Raw genomic sequence first — 23,612 nt, 5'->3', positions numbered from 1 at the left:
AACTCCTTGGTCACATTGTGCACATTATGATGATGTCCTACCGAGTGGGCCCAGAGATACCTCTCCGTCACACGGAGTGACAAATCCCAATCTCGATTCGTGCCAACCCAACAGACACTTTCGGAGATACCCGTAGTGTACCTTTATAGCCACCCAGTTACGTTGTGACGTTTGGCACACCCAAAGCACTCCTACGGTATCCGGGAGTTTCACAATCTCATGGTCTAAGGAAATGATACTTGACATTAGAAAAGCTTTAGCATACGAACTACACGATCTTGTGCTATGCTTAGGATTGGGTCTTGTCCATCACATCATTCTCCTAATGATGTGATCCCGTTATCAATGACATCCAATGTCCATGGTTAGGAAACCGTAACCATCTATTGATCAACGAGCTAGTCAACTAGAGGCTTACTAGGGACATGGTGTTGTCTATGTATCCACACATGTATCTGAGTTTCCTATCAATACAATTCTAGCATGGATAATAAACGATTATCATGAACAAGGAAATATAATAATAACTAATTTATTATTGCCTCTGGGGCATATTTCCAACAATATCGTCTTGGAGAAGTCGTTGTGCAATCCCATCATGAAGTGGAACTTCATCGAAATGGGGTCGTCCACGCCAGATCGTCGCAAGGCAATCTTCATCTCCTTGAAGTACTCGTCGATGGACTTGGTTCCTTGGATGGTGTTCTCCAATTGGCGTTGAAGTTGTTCCGTGTAGGTTGGAGGCACAAACTCTCGCCGCAAAGCTCTCTTTGTCTTGGGCCAACTCATGTCGTAGGTCTCTAAAGGTGCGTGAAGCCACCATGTGGACACGTAGTCATGGAAGTTCCTTGTGGTGCACTTCACTTGATCTTTCGGAGGAACTTGACGTAGCTTGAGGTAGTTGTGCATCAAACGCTCCCACTCGAGATACTCCTCAGGTTCTTGAGTTCCATAAAAATGAATTGCATGGTCGATGTCGAGGTCGTAGTAGCTCATGGAATACGCGGACTTGAGCTTGGGGAGCTTCTCTTGAGGTGCTTGTGGGCGAAGATGCCGTATGTCCATAGGCGAAGATGCCTTGAAGTCGCTTGGCGAAGATGCCAAGGGAGATCGTGAAGTCATTGAGCGGTTGTTGGTGTTGAGCTCTTGACCTTCACATTCGTGGTGGTGATGGTGTCGATGCCGATGTGACCTTGCCGGAGATGGTAGCTCAGAAGCGTGTGTACTTGAGCGTCTTCTCGAAGATGAGGAAGATCTCTTGTAGAACTTGATGAGGGCTTTGATCTCCTCCATTTGAGCTTGCATCTTGGCATCGTTGGAGCTGTTAGTGGCATCGAACTCGTCGTTGTTGTTGTAGACCGAAGATGAAATGCCTTGCCTATCCATCACTCTAAGAGAAAAATGTGAGTGGTAGAAAGAGAAGAACAAATACCAAATATACCTTGACCGAAGTTGAAAGTGGATCAATGATCACTCCAATGTGGACAAGGAAATAGCACAATTGGTACCAATTCTTGTCGGTTTCTCACACCTACACAAATAAGGCTTATGGTGGAGCTCGGTGAGGATAGTGGCACAAATTTTTTTTATGCAAAATGTTAGCAAGAGTCAATAATGTTGAAAGAGATTCACAAATTCGCAAGTGAAACAAGTAGATCAATAGCAATATGTGGCACACGGAAACACACACGGATAGATAAATGGGGTCGTGCAACCAAGGAATGAGCTCAAATGTGGAATCCATGGAAAATGCTCTTGTTGCACAACTCTAGAGAGACGCTAGCACGACTGCTCAATAGGCGGATACGACACTTGTGCACAACTTATAGGAGACAAAAATGTAACGACTTCTATCCCAAGTATGCTATGTATATATGGTTCCCGGTGTTATGATCCAAGATGATCTTATATGACAATGTGGTATGATGCTATGGCACTTGCTTACAAGCTCTTTGTTCACTATTTTCTTTGCTTAAAAGCTTTATTCTCTTTTTTTGTATGGCCACTTTTGCACAATGCACAAACCAAGATAGCTATTGTGTATATGCGGGAACAAAATTGAGGCACGAAGGATGATATGATACCAAGATGATACCGATATGGTATGGTATGTATGCAATGTATGGTGTAGATCACTAATGTGCACAAGTAACGTTGCCGGCAATACTCAAATGGCTAGTCTCGATAGGCAAGTGACGCAAAATGCACTAGGGGTTATCAATGCAATGGCAAGGGAATATACAATGGAGGGATACCACGATACCAAGATGATATGGAGGTTACCGTCCGTGTCGATGATGAGTGGCGGTGATCTTGATGGAGATACCAAGATGATGGAGACTTGTCCCTAAGTAGCCGAAACACCTTAGGAAACAGAAAAACCGTGAACTCAAAATCTCAAATGTCAAATGGTGGTAGCGGGATGCGGTGGTGGTGTTGCGGAAGCTTAATGGGATTGCGGCAATGCAATGATGGGTTATGCAAGTAGGCAATGCGGAAGTGGAGGGTTATTGGGTTTTGTGAGTCGGAGTTGGAAGCACGGTCCCTAAGTAGCCGAAACACGTTAGGGGACACAACTCACAACACAAACAAAATTGGGTTAGGTTGGGGTGTAAGAATTGTATGGTTGTTAAGCCTATGCGGAAGTTATGGTGGTGGTGGTGGTTGATGAAGAAGCAACCGTCCCTAAGTAGCCTAGACACCTTAGGAGACTCAAATCACTCCTCAAGCAACCACATATGCGATGGGGAACAAAATTGGTTTGGTTGCGGAAGTCTGTGGTGTTGTAGCGGATGATGTGGTGGAAGCCCTAGGCAAAGATGCCAAAATTCACAAAATTTGATTGTGTCAAAAGGTGGTGAAACCAAGGTGAGGTCCTCGGGCACGTCGATAGCTTCAAAACGAGCCAAAAAACACTCAGATCGGAATTCGGAGTGAAAAGTTGTGATGAAAACGGTGAACAAGGCTGATGCTGAAATTCTGTGTAATGTTTCGGGTTAGGCCGGAAGTTCCGGGCCTAGGGCGGGAAGTTCCGGGCTCCGGAAGTTCTGGGGGGTGGCCGGAAGTTCCAGGGGTCGCGGAAAAACTGTAGGGAGTCTGGGGATTTTTGGGGTAAACTTTCTTCTTAGCCCGGAAGTTCCAGGGCTGGGACGGAAGTTCCGGGGGTCGTGGAATTTCTTCCGGGACGAACCATAAATTCCAGATCTGAGAATGGGGGCGGAAAAACTCGATTTTCAGGGTCAAAATTGGCAAGATTTCATGGATAGAAATGGGGGAAAAGATGGGGAATGCTAGATCCACTTGAGACACAACGAATCCATGGATCAAAATCAACAAAACATCGTCAAACCAACAAATCACAAAAAAAAATTGGGGCTATTTTTGGTGGGGATTTTCAAAATTGGGGAAGAACACAACAAAATTAGGCTAGAAAACGAAGAGGGGAGGCTCCAAAATCGTGATCAACGTGGCTCTAGATACCAAGATGATGTAGGGTAGAACCCTAGTGGCCCGATCTTTCACGAAAGGAGCGGATCCCGCGAAGAACACGATGAACACGACAGGGAAAATGAGGGGAAACACGAGAGAATCACTCAACCAACAAGAAATAGTCACACATGTGATAGATCCTCGAATACATAAGAGAAGATACATGATCCACAATCAACTAGGGACGATACATAGGTAGCCGGTCTTCTCCGTGAGGAGGTCTTGAATCCACGGGGGGATCTTCCCTTAGAAAGGGGGCTTGAATGCAAAGGGATCTTCTCCGAAGAGGCCGCGGTCTCTCGCAAGGAGGAGATCCGATATGTACGAGCGTAGCTCTATCTCTCAAATGAGCTATCACAACGTTGACCCTAGAAAGGAGGAGGTGGAGGAGTATATATAGTCTAGGTCCACGAAGGGGTAAGTGAGGGGTGAAAGGGTACATGGGCTTCGGCCCGAGTGTCTGCGTGCAGGCAGGGCCGGATGTTCCGGGGACGGCCGGAAGGTCCGGGCGCCGGAGGTTCCGGGCAAAGGTCCGGGCTATCCAGAGAGTTGGCACACTCTCGGACGGCTTCGGTGCAGCAGGGCTGGAAACTCCGGGATGGCCGGCGGTTCCGGTGGCCGGAAGTTCCGGTGGCCAGAAGTTCCGGGCAGCGGCCGGAAGTTCTGGGCTTTGCTGAAGCTTGTCCAGGCTTCTTCTTCCTTCTCTTCCATGCTTCCCTCGCGGATGGTGTAGGTGATCCTTGGCGCTTGCACTCCTCCTCGTCATCCGTGAAGCTCCGACAATACCTGTGCATGCACGATGGAGGGTCAAGTAGTATACCATCCTCGAAGGGGTCAAGTGAGCACGTGTAAAGGAGAGGATTCACCTTTTATGTTTGTGAAGTAGATGTCGCACGTGTCACTTGCCGAATGAACTCTTCACATGGTGATGTCCATAGGATGCTCTGCATCATTTCTATACCCAGTTTTAGTATGCATTAGTTCACTCTTACGAATTTGCATGAGTAGGGTTGGGAATTGGGCTTTGCTATGTAGTTCTTGAGGTAGGAACCTATGATCCTTGAAACACCCCGGGATTATTCATTATGTTATATATTGCTTAGCCATGCTTGTAGACGGGGATTGGTATGTGAAATTTATGCAAGTTATGAGAGAAATAATAATTAAGGGTAACTTAAGGTGGCAACATCAACACACATCTAGGCCTCTAGGTGGAATGGTTGGGGCACCCTGGAGAAACCAGTGGCTTGCTCGGGAACCCGGAGAAACCAGTGCTTGCCCAAGGGGATCCCGGAGTACCCGTGTGATCACCCTATGGAATGCCACCCAGACTCAAAGGGATCATACGATATTTCATGCCTAGACGCTTCCGTGTGCATCCACAAGCTAATATGGGCTTTGGCATAGTTGAGTAAGTTGCGGGAAACCTTTCCATCATCGGATAGCAGATGTAGGGGATTGTAGGTGTACCAGCCTATCTATCGGTTAAGGAGACCTCTTCAAAAAGACTATGTCTCGATCATCCGGTTCTCAAACATCAGTAAGTGCGAGGAATTCAACGGAGGAGATCGAGTCTTGTGGGGAAAAGTGCGCAAACCTCTGCAGAGCGTACAAAATAATCATGATTAGTTGTGTCCCCGGTTATGGACAACTTGAGTATCTGGAAGTGAATTATTGGTTGATCTCATCACTTTATTTAATTAATGTATTGGGTTATTAATAATTTGGAAATTTTGGGATTGAGTTGGAGGAACCTTCCCAATATTGGCATAAACTTGGTAGTAAAATAAAATTTATTCCTTTATTGTAGGGAAAAATTAGCTTTATGCAAAATTAAACATAGAGCCTCCACCAACCAAATATGCATATAGAGATAGATATTTACATTATTATTCTATGGTGTAAAATTTCTAATACATTGAATGTACTAACCTACACGGCTGCACATCTCATGTAGCAGGAATCATTGGTGTTGTTGGGACTCCACGACTTTGTTGTTACTTCCGCTATACGGAATGAGGTAATAGTATTTACGTTATTTTTTACATGTGATTGCACTCTGTTATAAATCCTCAAGTACTGTGTGTATCAGCATACCGATCCAAGGATGACACTTAAGCATAGAGACTTGATTTATTTGGGTCAGGTCGCTATAGGCTCTGAGTACAAATTGTGAAGTACGAGCTAGGCATCAGGAATTCAAGCATGGTGGCATCTCGAATTCAACTCGTCTGCCCTGTTCATCTTGCAGAGGAGGTAACAAAGACGGAGAACATTACAAGCCGACGGCCCAGTCGTGTACCAATTCACTACCTTCCATAGAGAATGGCCACTAGTTATATAACCCTCACACACACCACTCGCTTGGGTCGTATCTGGTCGACAGCACGCGGGCCCTCTTGTCAGGCAGCTGGCCATGCTCTCTAGAAGGCAGTGCAATGCTAACATTGGCTAGGCAGATTGCGTGAGATTTATGTAATGTTGTTGAACTTTTTGATTGAAATAGAAGCCCATGTTCTAGTAAAAAATATGTGTTCATGCATTCTATTTTTGCTCAACCCAGGCTACACTTCCTCCGCACCTCTCACCATTTGCAATCAAACGCATGGCTCCTACAGAACTAGGAACCCAAGAATGGGACCCCTTCTTCCACTAGGAAACTTTAGAAATCCCACCAAACTCGCTCGCTCGGTGGAGACCTGGAGTTGGCGCCGTACATAGTCGGTGACTCGCAATGGACGCGACGATCGGCGACCCGTTGTTGGCAGCGTCCGTGGAGCGGGCGTTCGAGAAGCAGCCATTGCCCGGGTTTTGGGAGCAGGTGACACCGCGGGCAGTGATCGTCTCGGTGGTGCTCTCAATCGTCTTCGCCTTCGTGATCCTGAAGATCCACATGTCGACCGGCGTGGTACCTGGTATGAACATGGCAGTTAGCGTCCTCAGCTTTGCCTTACTCAAGTGGTTCATCAGCCTGGTTCGGACGTGCGGCCTCCCGACATCGCCGTTCACGCGCCAGGAGAACTTGTTGGTGCTGACCACCGTCGTTACAGTCATCAACTTGGCCATCACTGGTAAGCATATATAACTTCAATTGCTTCTTCTGTTGCTGAGATTTGATTCCCTGTCATTCTCAAGATCAGAGTGCCGGGTCATAGTTATTTCCGGTTTCTTCAAGACCCGACCAATGACTGTTGTCCTGGATGTTGTCTGTAGTTTTCCTGTGGAGTATGTCTTTTCTGATTTGAATTTCTTGTACGGGCCCGCGAGGCAAGGCACCAATGTAAAATGCTGCCATTTATTCTTGCTCGCTCAGCACTATTCGCTATTGAAGAAAAAATGAAATAAATATTAGGGATCGCTGGGACTCGAACTCGCGATCACATTGCTGTGAGCGCACCGCACTAACCGCTAGAACGAAATAATTTTATTGTCCACAACTACAAAACATTTGTAGTTAACCTTTTCGTGTAGGAAAATGTTAACGTTCACCCAATATAAATTATCTGAAAAAACAAAACGTAAATTACAAAACAAGTTCATCAAAATTTAATAGATGTTCAGTAAATTAAAAAAGGTTCATCGATGCTGAAAAAAGTCATCATTTTTCAAAAAAAAACGTTCATCGAGTTCAAAAAAAAGTTCGTCGAATTCAAAAAAGTTCATCAATTTTGAGAAAAGTTCATCGTTTTTCAAAAAAAATCATTGAATTCAAAAAAGGGTTCATCAGATTCAAAAAAAGTTCATCGATTTTGAAAAAAGTTCATTGAATTCAAAAAAGTTCATCAGTTTTGAAAACAGTTCATCAGATTTGAAAAAATTTCATCGAATATAAAAAAAATATTGTTTTATTGAAAAAAAAGTTCATTCAATTTAGGAAAAAAAGTGCCGAACAAAATTACTCCAAAATAGAAAGAAAAACAAAAAAAGAAAAGAGAAAAAGACATAGAAGGAAATGCTGAAGAATGTGAAACTAAGCACATGAGGTAACATCTCTCTGGTGGTTAGTGCAGCCTCCCCTCGAGCAGGTGGTCGGAGGTTCTAATCCATCGCACCGCAGCTCGACTTTTCTTTTTAGAAAACAGAAAAATAGCAAGATGGGCCGAGCCCAAATTGAAGCGCCTTTAGGCGCTCGTTGGCCAATCGGCGCTTAAGTGCCGAATTGGAAACACCCAATAACCTCACTACGTGCCATCAGAGAAAAAAAACATAATTACACAACGCGCTGAAAATGTCTCAGAACATAGACAGAATTATGGGTCATTTCTTAGATTCTCTCTATATCTAACTTCAATTTAAGCTGCAATTTTTTTAATTAATATGTAGAGGAAGTATTTAAAAACAAATTTACACTTCCAGAAAAATAAATGACCGACACTTTGGCTTTTTGAAATAAAACCCCAAAATTTTATTCAATAGAAATAATAGATACATTATTTTAGAGAAAAGGCATACACCCAACTTTATAAATTAAAGCCACCATAGAAAGTACAATAGAGCAATGCAAAACCAAACACCAATCAAATAGAGAGTGGGGGAAAGCACACAGGCCAATATAGTTCACGACACACAGGCCAGACTAGACGAGAAGAAACTGGCACACTGGCCAACAATCTACTACCAAAAGAAGATGATCTACTAAGACTAAGCTTGGCCGTCAGAATTTTGTAGAACAAGGGACACAACCGAAGCACGAACTTTCGCAATCAGCACACCCAGGGCATCATGATCCACAACTTCAATCAATAACCTCCACTGCTGCATAGACAAGCACATTTTAAACATGCAATCAGCAGGTTTGTTAGGAGCCACATATTCGATGGTAAACTTGTTCCTGGTCATCCATAGGGACCAACACAGACCAATAAAACCCCGAGTAGAACAAGTGGTTGTTAATGCCCACAAGGCCAGTTGAAAGCAGGCACAACTTGAGAAACAAAGAGGGATCCCAGGACACCCCCAACCAAGATCTGATGCAACACAGGTCACCTTGGCGAAGATACAACCAAAGAAGATATGATTCGAATCATCCAGAGTAGAACAAAGCACACACTGGTCCGAGCCAGACCCATTACGTTTACAGATCTGAGCCGCCGTAGGGGGAGGTCCCCTAATGGCTTGCCAGATGAAGATTTTGATCTTAGGAGGAATCCTAGCATGCCGAATAGGCTTATACTTAGAGGTAGGATTGCCCAAAATCAGCCTGGAATACAAGGACTTGAAAGTAAATTTGCCAAAGGGGAGTTGGGCCAGGTAATAGACTCCTCTACCTTCGATATCACCGGGATGAAGGCAATAAGACACTGCTAGTAATCCTATTCTAGAGGAGAGAGAGAAATCATAAAGCCAGGTCCCAATTGTTGGCCAAGAGCTCTAAGATGGAGATTGAAACTCCCTCGATGCGGCTATATCTCCCACGTGTCGGAGCACGACTTAGAGGCATAACCGCATTGAAAGCAATGTCGCAAGTGAGGTAATCTTCACACAACCCATGTAATACATAAGGGGAAGAGATACATAGTTGGCTTACAATCGTCACTTCACACAAATACATGAATAAAGCATTACAACATCCAAATACAATCAAGGTCCGACTACGGAACCAAAATAAAAGAAGAACCCCAAAAGCGACAAGGTCCCCCGATCGACCCCAACTGGGCTCCACTACTGATCAACTAGAACGAAACAACACAAAGGACAAGATCTTCATCGAGCTCCTCCTTGAGCTTGGTTGCGTCATCTGCACGGACTCATCGGCACCTGCAAACTGGTTTTGGAAGTATCTGTGAGTCACGGGGACTCAGAAATCTCGCACCCTCGTGATCAAGACTATTTAAGCTTATGGGTAAGGTAAAGGTATGAGGTGGAGCTGCAGCAAGCGACTAGCATATATGGTGCCTAACATACGCAAATGAGAGCGAGAAGAGAAGGCAAAGCACGATCAAGAAACTATGATCAAGAAGTGATCGTAGAACAACCTACGTCAAGCATAACTCCAACACCGTGTTCACTTCCCGGACTCCACCGGAAAGAGACCATCACGGTTACACACGCGGTTGATGTATTTTAATTAAGGTCAACTTCAGGTTTTCTACAACCGGACATTAACAAATTCCCATCTGCCCATAACCGCGGGCACGGCTTTCGAAAGTTCAAATCCCTGCAGGGGTGTCCCAACTTAGCCCATCACAAGCTCCCACGGTCAACAAAGGATATTCCTTCTAGCGGGAAGCCCCGATCAGACTCGGAATCCCGGTTACAAGACATCCTCGACAATGGTAAAACAAGTCCAGCAACACCGCCCGAATGTGCCGACCAATCCCGATAGGAGCTGCACATATCTCGTTCTCAGGGCACACTCAGATAGGTCAAGCTACGAGTAAAACCAGCCCTCGAGTTTCTCCGAGGTGGCCCCGTAGGCTGCCCGTTTCGGACCAACACTCAGAGGAGCACTGGCCCGGGGGGTTTAAAATAAAGATGACCCTTGAGTCCGCGAAACCCAAGGGAAAAGAGGCTAGGTGGCGAATGGTAAAACCAATGTTGGGCATTGCTGGAGGAGTTTTATTCAAGGCGAACTGTCAAGGGGTTCCCATCATCACCCAACCTCGTAAGGAACGCAAAATCCGGGAACATAACACCGATATGACGGAAACTAGGGCGGAAAGAGTGGAACAAAACACCAGGCATAAGGCCGAGCCTTCCACCCTTTACCAACTATATAGATGCATTAATTAAATAAGAGATATTGTGATATCCCAACAAGTAAACATGTTCCAACAAGGAACAACATCTCCATGTTCCAACAAGGAACAAACTTCAATCTTCACCTGCAACTAACAACGCTATAAGAGGGGCTGAGCAAAGTGGTAACATAGCCAAACAACGGTTTGCTAGGACAAGGTGGGTTAGAGGCTTGGTTCAACGATATGGGAGGCATGATAAGCAAGTGGTAGGTATCGCAGCATAGGCATAGCAAAAGAGCGAGCATCTAGCAAGCAAATATAGAAGTGATTTCAAGGGTATGGTCATCTTGCCTAAAATCCCGCAAGGAAGAAGAACCCGTCCATGAAGAAGACAAACAGACGTAGACGAACGAATCCTCACAACACGACGTTACCGGATTACCGAGACGAAGTACACCGGAAAGAAAGCAAACAACAAAGTAAAAAACCACTACAACAACATGGCACGATGCGCAAACAAGTATGATGCATGTCCGGTTTAATGAAGCATGGCATGGCAAAGTGCACAAACAATACTACAAATTAGGTGGAGCTCAATATGCAACGGAGTTGCATATTGCCAAAACACCTCATAACGTATTTAGTTCGATCTTGTTTATGTACCCAACAATATTAAATGTTGTTAAACATGGCAAGAGGGTGAAGCAAAGTAAAACTACCTATCTAGTCAAGTTTAAATGAGGCCGGAAACAACGAACAACAATTCCGGAAACTCCTCATGAGCATATAATAGATTTGGTACTATTCTGCCCTAAACATTATTTTAGAGTTGTTAAACATGCAAGATGAGTGCACCAAGTTAAACTAGGAATTTTTCTACCCCATTTACATATAAAGATTATTTAAATCCGAGCTACGGTTATTTAGTTATGTGTTAAGTCATTTTAACATGGCATAGGAGAAAATTTAAACAAACATCATTTTAAACATCTTAAACATAGATGAAAGTTGCATATTATTAAACTAGATGAAAATCTAAGCAAGTTTCATATATAAAGTTTTTACATATGATGCATGGTTGGAGAGTTATTATATGCATGAAGCTTAGGGGCTAAACCGCAAAACTGTTGTCTCAGGATATAGGAAAAAACGTAGATCTGGAAAAAAACTACACTGGCCGAAACTGGATGGGCTGGGGTTCTCACAATGGTACTTGGGCCGGCTCAGAGCAGTGACTGGGCCCGGCAACGCAGCTGCCTGGCGGCTGGGAGGCCCACGCGGGCGAAGGGAGCTGGGCCTGCGCTCGCTGGGCTTGGTCAACGCGTACGCGCGGGCGAGCGTTGCTGCCCTCGTCTCTGAAAACAGAAACAGTAACGGGGCGCAAGGTTCAGAGCAGCAGCAGGTGAGGTCGGCGACGCTGGAGGAAGGCGACGGCAACAACAGGCACCGGTGATGGACTTGGCGGTCTCCGGTGGGGCGGCGCGACGACCTGGAGCCAGGGACGAGGCCGGGGTGCAGGCGCTCGCCGGATCTAGCAGAGACGGCGACGAACGGAGCAGGAGAGGTTCGAGCGTCCCTCTGACGCAGAGGATGGCGGCGCTACGAGCGGGCTTCATCTTGCCGGGAAGCAGAGCGGCCGCGCGAGTGCGGAACTGGCCGGCGGTGAGGACGTGGTTGCGGGGTCGAGGTTGGACTGAAGGCACACGATGACGGACGGGCGAGGGGACGGCCATGGCGGCGCTGGTCGCCGGCATCAGGCCGCGTGGCCCGCGGGCAAGCAGTGAGGGCGAGGAAGGCAGTCACGAGCGGTCGTCTCGCGCGCGGGGTGTCCTTCCTGAAGGAGCTTGGCGGCGGCGGAGGCATGGGACGCGCGGCGAGGAGTTCGTCCATGGCGACGGGAACCTGCAGGGGTTCTCTGGCGCTGCTGCTTGGGTGGCCGGCGACCACCGGTGAGGCAGAGGCACGGGGACGAGGAGGCACAGCCTCGTGCGTTTCCTCGGGCACGCGGGCGTGGGGAAGGAGCTCGAGCTCCTGGTTGCTGCTGGACGAGGAGGGCCATGGGGATCTCTGGTTGGAGGGGATGGATCGATGGGGTTGGTCCGGTGGGGAAAACTAGGTGGAGCTCGGGCTGGCTACGAGGTGGATCTGGGAAGATCCCGAGGGGAATGGTGAGTGGGTGGCGGCGGCACGATGGGATAAGGGGAGGATTTTTAGGGTTGGACCCTGTGTATTTATATGGCAGGTGGATTAAGTTGGGGCTATTGGATCCCTCCGATCGTAATCGGGCGATCGAGAAATAAATAGTTAGGAAGTCCAAATAGGAAAAAGGAGATGTTTTGTAGACATTTGGGGATGATCCGGACACAACGGTGGCGACAGTCCGGGTCGGGTTCGGGACAACTTTCGGACGCGCGCGCGAGGAGGGCCGCGGGCTAACGAGAGAGGTTAGGTTGGGTCTGGCGGATTGTGAAGAGCGGGTTGGTCTGAGAGAAGAGGGGAGAGATGCAGCCCGACAGGGTTTCCGGAGACCAAAAACATCCGACAAAAAGACCGGCTATACTGCCGCTATAGTTTAACGGTTGGGCTATCAAACGAACTCCGAATGCGATGAAACTTGACAGGCGGTCTATCTACACTATAATAAGACCGCACGTCAACTCTCACCCCATTCCGAGAACATATTCCGGCCACTTATAAAATACTATTTCGGACATGCCGCGGGCGCGTGCAAGTGTCTGGACTCGGAACGGACAACAGAGAGAACTGGGGAAACCCGGACGAATGCAAGTTTTGAAAACATGATGATGCCATGCATATGATGACATGATGAAATTCAACACGCAAGCAAAAGACATGGCAATGACAGCGAATAACTGGAAGACACCTGGCGCAACGGTCTCGGGGCGTCACAGAGATCTCCCAGTCTGAGCAGTTGGAGAAAAGGACATGAAAAGAAACATCTAACGAAGACTCACCACAACACCAATCTATCCAAAATCGAGTGCACTGGCCATTACCCACCACAAACTTGATGTGTTCTTTAAAAACATCCTTGACTTTCACCATGTCTTTCCAGAATTTGATGCAGCTAGAGGCTAAGGCAACATCGGGCTGCCATGAGGAAAATACTTGGCTTTCAGAAGAGAGTGCCAGAGACATCCATCCCCAATGGTCATAATCTTCCACCACCACTTAATAATAAGACATGTGTTCATCACCGATGTATTCAAGATGCCCAACCCCCCCCCCCCCCCCCCCCCCCCCCCCCCCCCCGCCAAGGTCGTTCGGTATACACATAAGCTTCCATTTCAACAATCTATTTTTGTGCTTATTGTCCATTGTGTTCCAGTAGAAAGCACCCCTATGCTTGTTGAAACACTCATGGGTCCCATCAGATAGATTGTAAAAGCCCATGGTGAACATAGGGAGAGAGGAAAGACACACTTTAATGGGCCCGCGTTGGTGTTGTACCTGCCCCACCAAGGCATGAGCGGTTCCCAACCTTGGTCGCTATAGGAGCAATCTCCTTGGCACACATCCTGGCTAGCGAAATGGCAGACCCAGATATGTAAAGGGGAAGGACCCCAAGGAGTAATTCAGATGCTGAGAAACCCTAATAGCTTTCTCCTTAGAAACACCCGTGGTGACAAACTTGTTCTTGGAGAAGTTGATCTTAAGCCCCAATAGGGCCTCAAAGCAAAGAAGCAGAAAATTGAAATGGGCAATGCAAGAGTCGTTCAACTCCACCATAATGATCATATCATCTACATACTGGAGATGAGAGACCCCTTTCGGAATGAGGTGGGAAACTACTAGAGATATGTGACCAGCCACAACAACCCGCGAGAGTATGCAAGAAAGAGTATCGGCTATAAAATTGAACAACAGGGGGGAGATGGGATCCCCTTGCTGTAGGCCCCTATCACTGGCAAAAAAATTGCTGGTCTGTCTATTGAGAAACACAACAGTGTAGCTCCCAGAAACAATCTGCATAATCCGATGCACATAGGCATTATCAAAACCTTTGTCCAGCAGAACCTGGCGTAAGAAATCCCAACTAACCGAGTCACACGCCTTCTCAAATTCAAGCTTAAGAATGACCGCCTTAGAATTCCTCACCCTAAGGTCATGGACAATCTCATGAAGACTAAGAATCCCGTCCAAAATAAACATGCCCTTCAGAAAAGCCAATTGGTATGGACGAAGCACCTGGTGGGCCACGGGGGATAGATGAGTAGAAAAGTCCTTAGCATGGAACTTAGCAAAATTATTCATGAGAGCAATATCCCAGAATTGAGAGATCAGATCAGCCCCTTTAACTTTAGGAATGAGGAACATGACAACATAGTTCAACCACTGGATGTCCACTGTCCCCAAACAGAACCCATGTATAACCACACACACCAAGTGATGCAAGACGGGTCAAAATTTTCTAAAGAAAGGGATAGAGAAGCCATGAGGGCCCGAGGCCGAATTAGCATTAGTAGACTTAATGTCACATTCAATCCCCTCCTTGAAGAGAGGCAACATAAGGGCCTCATTTTCCTCACTAGACACCCTCCACCATTGCGACCAGGAAAGAAAAGGAAGTGATAGACCTAGACGCAAGTTTAGAAATGAGAAGAGGTGCAAAAAATTGTAAACATGTGCTAAAATAGGATGTTGATTGGCAATCATAACACCATCCACAACGAACTTATCCATAGATCATTGACGTCTCCTCCCATTAGCGATAGCAAAAAAATAGGTCATCAAAGAGTCCCTCTTCAGTGGCCAATTCAAAGTTCCCCTCTGACACTAATAGACCTTTGCTTGGCGATGCAACTGCATCAGCAAGTCTTCCAAGCTATATCTTAGTTGCCACTCATCCCAAGAGAGACTAGGTCCATCAGCCAACAAATCCAGAGCCGAAATCTGATCCAACAATACCGATTTCTGCCTCCGGGCTTGAGCAGCCCTATTACGGTCCGAAGCCCTCAAAAACTTGCTAAGGTTATATGCGAAGAAATGCCAATCATCCATAGGGACAAAGCAGCTCCTACTTGCGGTAAACATAGAACTAATCTTGTTAGAAAGCATAAGGTGGAAACCCTTAACAAGCAGCCTGGATGCATGAATTGGTGATTGCTTGTATCTGCGTTGGTATTTCCCTGAAGAGGAGAGGATGATGCAGCATAGCAACGGTAAGTATTTCCCTCAGTTATGAAACCAAAGTTATCAGTCTAGTAGGAGAACCAAGCAACACTATGTAAATGCTACGTGCACACAAAAGAACAAATACTTGCAACCCAACGCACAAGAGGGATTGTCAATCCCTCCTCGGTATTGAGATAGATAAAATTGTAGTATATTAGATAAATAGATCTTGCAAAAACACCAAATAAATAAATAAATAAATAAAAAGTGTAGCAAGGTATTTTTGGGTTTTTGGAATAATAGATCTAAAAACAATATGATAAAAGATAGACCCGAGGGTCATAGATTTCACTAGTGGTTTCTCTCGAGAAAATAGCATATGGTGGGTAAACACATTACTGTTGGGCAATTGATAGAAGAGCAAATAATTATGACGATATCCAAGGAAATGGTCATGTATATAGCATCATGACCAAGATGAGTAGACCGACTCCTGCAGGCATCTACTACTATTACTCCACACATCGACCGCTATCCAGCATGCATCTAGTGCATTAAGTTCACGGAGAAATGGAGTAATGCAATGACAACGATGACATGATGTAGACAAGATTTATTCATGTAGGAATAGATCCCATATTTTTATCCTTAATGGCAATGATACATGCATGGCTCGCTAACCCTTCTGTCACTGGGTGAGGACACCGCAAGATTGAACCCATCAAAAAGCACCTCTTCCCATTGCAAGAAAAACCAATCTAGTTGGCCAAACCAAATCAAAGTTTCGGAGAGAAATATGAGGCTATAACAATCATGCATATAAGATATCAAAGAAGACTCAAATAATATTCATAGGTAGATCCGATCATAAACTCGCAATTCATCGGATCCCAACAAACACACCACAAAAAGTCATTACATCAAATAGATCTCCAAGAACATCGAGGAGAACATTGTATTGAGAATCAAAAAAAGGGAATAAATCATCTAGCTACTGCCTACGGACCCGTAGGTCTATGGTGAACTACTTATGCATCATAGGAGGAGCACCAATGAGGATGATGAACCCCTCTATGATCGTGTCCCCTTCGGCATGGTGCCGGAATAGGGCTCTAGATTGGATCTTGTAGTTCTAGAACTTGTGGCGACTGTAATTGTGTTTCGTCGACTCCCATAGGGTTTCTAGAATATTTGGGTATTTATAGAGCTAAGAGGCGGTGGAAAGGACTCCCATGGGCCCCACCACCCATCAAGGCACGCCAGGGGCCTCTGGCGCGCCCTTTTGGGTTCTGGGCACCACGGGCCTCCCCTCATGTACTTCCTTGGCTCCCAAGCTTTCTTCTGGGAAAAAAAACTCCAAAAAATTTCATGGCATTTGGGCTTCGTTTGGTATTAATATTTTGCAAGTAAAAAACTAGCAAAAAACAGAAACTGGCACTGGGCACTATGTCAATAGGTTAGTCCCAGCAAATGATATGAAGTTACTATAAAATGAATGTAAAACATCCAAGAATGATAATATAACAACATTGAACAATAAAAAATTATAGATATGCTGGAGACATATCAGCATCCCCAAGCTTAATTCATGTTCGTCCTCGAGTAGGTAAATGAGAAATACAGAATTTTTTATGTGCAATCTTGTCTAACATGTTCATCACATATTCTTTTCTTTTGTAGCATGGACATTTGGATTTTTAGATGATTCAAAGCAATAGTCTATATTTGACATGAGGGCTTCAATACTCAAGCATATCAACAAGCAACCATGTCTTTCGAAATATCAACACTAAAGAAAGTTATCACTCGCCCATCATGCTCAATCCTTGATCCATTCATGAAACAACCTCGAATATTAGCTACATCCAATGCACAAGTATGATCATAGTGCTCCCTAGTTGGTTCTTTATAAGAGAAGCTGTAGACTCAAATAAAAAAAATTGCATAAAGTAACTAGATTGGCCCTTCGTAGAGGGAAGCAGAGATTTGTAGAGGTGCCAGAGGTCCAAACTTAAATTGAGAGATAACAATATTTTGAGAGGCGGTTCCCAAACATAAAATAAAGTTTATTCCTTTTTCCACCATTCTTTCATAATGCATCACTAGCCATATCCACGGGTGCCTTCCATACCAACACTTTCCAAGGAATTTATTATTTTACAACATAAAGTAAATTTCTTTTTCATTTCGGGACTAGGCATCCCTATTACCGCCACACTCTTGTGCAATGACAAGTAAATAAATACTCATCTTGAGAATAACACATCTAGCATGGAAAAATATTGGCCACCCTCTCCCACTTCTTGAGCGGTACGGGCACACAAAAAGGAAATTCATTTTGAAATTTAGAGTTGGCACATACAAATTTACTTAGAACGGCATGGAAATACCGCATATAGGTAGGTATGGTGGACTCATATGTCATAACTTGGTTTAAGGATTTTGGATGCACAAGTAGTATTCCCACTTAGTACAAGGAAAGGCTAGCAAAAGATTAAGAAGCTACCAACCAAGAAACGAAAAATTCCTATAAACGAGCATTAAGCATAACAAACACTGAATAATGCACCACAAGTAGGATTTAATTTCAATGCATAACTATTGACTTTCATGCTTTCATAGGGAATCACAAACCTTAACACCAATATTCTTACTAAAGCATAGTTACTCACCAACATGACTCACATATCACTATCATGATATCTCAAAACTATTACAAGGAATCAAGTTTATATTGTCCAATGATCTTCATGATAGTTTTTATTATATCCCTCTTAGATATCTATCACTTTGGGACTAATTTCATATATTATCGTTGCTTATATCAAGCTCTCAAACAAATTTAAGTGAAGAACATGAGCACAAATAGTTTTCATCATATCTCAAAAATATATAAGTGAAGCATGAGAGAATTTGTTCAAAAATTTACTAACTCTCAAATTAATCTAAGTGAAGCATGAGATTATTCATCAAAAATTAAAGCACCACTGTGCTCAAAAAGATATAAGTGAAGCACTAGAGCACTTCCATAGCTGAATTTTTTTAAGTGAAGCACACAGAGCAATTCTAACAAATCATAGTATCATTATGGCTTTCTCAAATAGGTGTCTCCAGCTATGATGATTATGACAAACAAAAATCAAAACAAGCAAATACTCATATAATACAAGATGCTCCAAGAAAAACTCATGATATGTCACGAATAAAAATATAGCTCGAAGTAAAATTGCTGATGGTTGTTAGAAGAAAGAGGGGATGCCTTCCGAGGCATCCCCAAGCTTAGTTGCTTGGTTCTCCTTGAATATTAACTTGGGATGCCATGGGCAACCGCAATCTTAGGTTATTTTCATTCCTTATTTCTTCATCCATCGTGACCTCACCCAAAACTTGAAAACTTCAATTACACAAAACTTAACAAAACCTTCATGAGATCTGTTAGTATAACATAGCAAATCACCACTCTAAGTACTGTTGCAAACCCATTTGTATTTTATTATTGCATTATACCTACTAATTTTAAATTTACCATGGCTTATACCACCCTATACAATCCATAGATTCATCAAAAGATATGGACTTTGATCATACTTCTGTAACTCCAAATATTCTGAAAAATTAGGACAATGTAGGTATATCAATCTTGTGTAAAAAATTCAGAATTTTATCACGCTTATGTGATTTTTAACAATTCTGTTACTGTGCACAAAAGTTTCTGTTTTTCAACAAGATCAAATCAACTATCAACAAACATGATCCCAAAGGCTTTACTTGGCACAAACACTAATTAAAATATAAAAACACAATCATAACAGTAGCATAATTGTTTGAACACAAAAAATAGAAAGAAAAAGGCAAAAATAAATTTTATTCATTGGGTTGCCTCCCAACAAGCGCTATCGTTTTATGCCACTAGCTAGCCATAATGCATAGATTCAAGTATTGTCATCTTTCTTCATATTTTCTGTAGGTATGTTTCTTTTAGGTGGTTTCTCAAATATAACTTGAAACACATTGTCCATAGAAATTTTAGCTTTATCAAGTTGTTCATCTTTGTATCCCCTTTGATTCCCGGCTCCAATCCAAGAATATTGTTGATTAACATCATTAAAAACTTGTTGAATAATATTCAAGATTGGAATTTCCTTTTTAAGCTTCTCATCAAAAAATTGTTATTACCAAGAAAATGTCTTCATACATAATCACTATTGTAAAGCATCTCATCTGTTACTAATTTTTCATGGTTCATACTGTAAAAAACCAAAAATTTCCCTAGCCTCCCGCACTATGTGATCAAATTCATTCATAAGAACAAGGGTGGTTGTCTTTTTAGCTTTACGATCCTTTATAATGTGTAGCTCATAAAACAATCTTTGCAAGGTAGGATGAGAACGAATAAATCTATTTTCAAGTTTTAGAACTAGTGCTGAAATAGCCTCTGCATAAGTTTTAGTCCTTTTAAGATTAGGAGTGTCACCACAAGTCAAAGTTTCAACACAATTAAATAATTCTTGGATGGTTTCTTTTCCTAGAACGTTCCCTTGTCCCAAAACAAAATTTTTAGCATCCAGATTACCAGAACGTCCAATTTTAGGAGTTCTACCATCATTTGTATCTACCATAACAAATTCACTCATGATGACAAATTCGAGTAAACAAAAGAATGAACAAGAAAAAGGCAAACAAAAAGAAGGCAAATATTTGTGTGCTTTTCGCAAAAAAGATTTCGAAGTGGGGAGATGAAAATGAGAGGAAAATGGAAAATAATGTCAATTGCAAGTAGATGGTATTTGTGATTAGGAACCTGATAGATGTTAATGATGTCTCCCCAGCAACGGCGCTAGAAATTCTTCCTGATTGCTTGTATCCGCGTTGGTATTTCTGCAAAGAGGAGAGGATGATGCAGCACATCAACGGTAAGTATTTCCCTTAGTTACGAAACCACAGTTATGAATCCTATAGGAGAATGTCGGTGTACAAAAGTTGGGGCTCTCCTTTTGACCCCTTTACCTGTGCCCGGGCAGTCAGAGCCACGTGTCGCGGCCACACTTAGCAGGGCAGAGGAGGGAAGCCGGAGAGAACCCGAAGCACAAGACAACCAAGGCGACGCCAGAACCAGAAGCGTAGGAAGGCAAGAGGGCGAGGTGGACTCCGTCGGCAGGATCCTTGCCGAGGCAGCCTCCGCAGCCCCGGCAAGGGCCTTGCTGGGGCAACTTGCCCAACACCCGCAGAGCGAGCCAGCCTTGAGCCCACAGGCTCCAACCCAATCAACTACATTGGAGCCAAGGCTCGGGAGGCGCCTCTATGGTGGCATGCAAATCTTTGTCAAGATCATAAACATATGAGTTCAGATGAGGACCAGAAGACGACGACCCTCGGCAGGATCCTAGCCGAGGAAATCCGCAAGACCCCCGGCAAGACTCTTGTCGAGGATGACAGCAACGCCATGGCAAGACCCTTGCCGGGAACCTGGCAAGACCCTTGCCGAGGGCATCAGCAGGGCCACTGCCAGGCCTGCACCAGCCAAGACTCCACCGCCATCCCCGTGCAGCTGCCAGCTCAACCAGTTGAGCACGCGCCTGCATGGCGACGTGCGCCCTCTACACCAACCCAGAAAGCTCCCACGTTGTGGCATGCAATTCTTCCTGAAGGCTCCAGCACAGTGCCAGCCCAGCAGCTAGCCAACCTGGCGCCACGACACCCCGTCAGCTCGGACGCGTGTCAAGGCCAAACGAGGCAGTGAAAGCTGGAACGTGCTTCCCTGGCGTCCCTGATAAAGCAAGGGGGCATGTCGACAGCGCATTTAATGCGTTTATCCGACAGTCCTAGAGGATAGGCTCATGGACTGTAGACCTTTCCACCTCCTATGTGCCACTATGGCAACCCCTTTTGCCTATAAAAGGAGGACCGAGGCGACCAGGGGAGGGATTCGGCTCTTTTGGGCAAATTGCACCCTGTAGCTAGCTTGAGAACACAAGAACACACTCGAATACATCCACCAAAGCAGCACTAGGGTATTACGCATCTTCGCGGCCCGAACCTGGGTAAACGATCTGTGTGCTTCCTGTCAAACCCGCCGTTCTCACAACCCCGTGCCCGCCTACCGTAGAAGGGATCCCAGTGACCCCATAGGTGTCGTTCCCATCGACATCTCTGGCGCGCCAGGTAGGGGGAGCGGTGTGAAAATCTGGTTTGATCGGGGCAGCAGCTTCGTTGTGGCCGTCGTTCCAAGGAAGAAGATGACAAAGCTTGGCAGCTCCATCTGCGGATGTGGTGGATGTCCGTGCAACGACAGAAAAGCTAAGTCGTGCGTAACTTTAAGCAATATCTTTTTATATATATGGTTATTATCCTCGAAGGTCCTGCCCTGTGTATGGAAAACCTACACGCAAAGGGGCCCTTCCATGATTGGTAACGCCCTTGTTCTGTTTCGAGTCCGCTCAACAGCTCAAGTGGCCACGTCAAGAGTGGCGGGGTAGCCTTCCGCAATTGGCCGCGTTGAGAGCGGTAAGGTGGTTTGCCGGGCAACAAGAACACCCGATAGGCTATTGGGGATCCGTACCCAAGGTGCCGCACTGGATTTACGCACCGACGAGCCTACCCGGTTAACGTAGGGCGGACATACAAGGGAAGATCAGATAGGAGAATAACATGCGTTGTATCAAAACTACTGCAGAGTTATATTACATCAATTGTTGCTATGGTTCTAACTAAAGATATAAATAGTCTTGGCCATGAACCTGCAGCGGCAACGAGAAACAGGGTGCCTAATCCCGGCGCTGGCCCTCCACCCTCTTGATTCCACCGATGAGGCTGATGATGGGCTTGATATGCTCCTTGAGCGTCGTGAGGTCTGCATCCTTCGGCAAGCTCTCCAGCGCGGCATCAAAGTCGAGGTTGGGGTTCCAGTGCGCCACCTTGGTGAGAACCTTGGTCATGGCACCCCGGCAAAGCCTCCGGTACTCATTGGCCAGGGAGGCCGCCCGGTTGGAGTGGAGCTGCTCCATGGCCCCGAGGACACCCTCGAAGAAGATGGTCAGCTTTGCGTTGGGGCTCGCGTTGCACTCCGGGGTATACCTCACATTTTGGCATCCCCATGGTAGCCAGCTGCGTGGTGATCTTGCCGGCGACGCATTAGAGATGCCTGGTCCAGCGGTTGTCGCCTTCCACAGAATCCTTGTGGTTGGCGGCTTCATTCTTCCGCAGCTGCTTCCCAGGCCTTGCCCTCCGACAACATCCCCTCGAGACCCTCCAGCTTTAGCTTGAGGTCTTTGATGGAGTTGTTGGCTTCACAGAGCTACCCGGCCTTGTCGAGGACTGCAACATGCGCCTCAACCAGGGCACCATTGAGCGTGTCCTTCTCCTTGGACAGCTTCAGGAACTGATCCTTCAGCTCGTCCTGCTCCACCTCCAGCTCCTTCACCTTGTCGGCGTGAACCAGAGCTTGTGCATCGAGCGCCTCCTTGTGCCTTTGCTCCAGCTCCTGGGTCCACTGCACGACAAGCTTCTCCATCTCCTCGTCCTTGCCACGGAGTGGTGCGGCAAGCTTCTCCTCGCGCGCGGCAAGATCCTCCTCCTAGGAGTTCAGCGTGGCCTGATGCTGGGCTCGAGCGGCCTCGGCTTCGGTGGCCAGGTTCTTCGCCGTCTCCTGGGCCTTCTCGACGTCGACCCACTCCATCGTGAGTTCCACCTCGTGCCTGGCCAGCTCGCCCTGGGCGGCCTTTAGCTCCTCGCAAGCTTGGCGAAACCAAGTTTGCGCCTCGGCGGCGTGTCCATTGAGGTCCACCTCCGCCTTGTCCACCATTGCCATCCTGGACTTGGCCTTGTCCAGGCCGGCGGAGTGGAGCGCCTTGAGCTTCCGAAAGCTGGCACCCATGGCCTGGAGAATCCGCTCCTCCTGAGAGCCGTCACCTCCGGCGTTTGGCTCGTCGACGACCTCGAGCCCGGCGGCAGCAAGCACCTCCTCATTGAACACCTCTCCCTCGATGGGCGACCTGGAGCTTGACGCCCCTGGGAGGTGGACGAAAAGGTCGTCGCTCACCCTCAGGTACCTGCCGGAGCCAGAGGCAGCGAAGGAGGAAGGCTGGTCATCAGCCACCTCCTCCTCAGCAACGGGCTCGCCGGCCTCCCTGGCAGGTCCCTTGCCGGCCTCCTCAGCAGTAGCCTTGCTGGGCTCCCCGACAGGCCCCTTGGTGGCGCCCTCGGCGGCGATCTTCTCGGCCTCCGTCGCGGCGTCCTTGGCGACATCCTCGATGATGGTGTCCCGGTCCTCCGGGAGAGGATCTGGATATCGAAAGGTGGGTGAAGTGA

At 46.0% G+C, this 23,612-nt stretch overlaps 1 protein-coding gene across 1 annotated transcript in view; it reads left to right on the top strand.

Moving 5' to 3' along the window:
- Positions 1–6,223: 6,223 nt before the first annotated feature.
- The window catches only part of LOC125532807 (probable metal-nicotianamine transporter YSL3), a 104,890-nt gene continuing 87,501 nt past the window's right edge, over positions 6,224–23,612 (top strand). The window contains exon 1 of the mRNA XM_048696712.1: positions 6,224–6,560. Within this exon, the coding sequence (XP_048552669.1) occupies positions 6,224–6,560 (337 nt within the window). The remainder of the gene's footprint in view (positions 6,561–23,612) is intronic.

The sequence above is a fragment of the Triticum urartu genome, chromosome 1 (genome assembly GCF_003073215.2).
Source record: "Triticum urartu cultivar G1812 chromosome 1, Tu2.1, whole genome shotgun sequence".
Classification (NCBI taxonomy): Eukaryota; Viridiplantae; Streptophyta; class Magnoliopsida; order Poales; family Poaceae; genus Triticum; species Triticum urartu.
The sequence above is the reverse complement of the archived record's forward strand: the minus strand, read 5'-3'. Positions and strand labels throughout refer to the sequence as shown.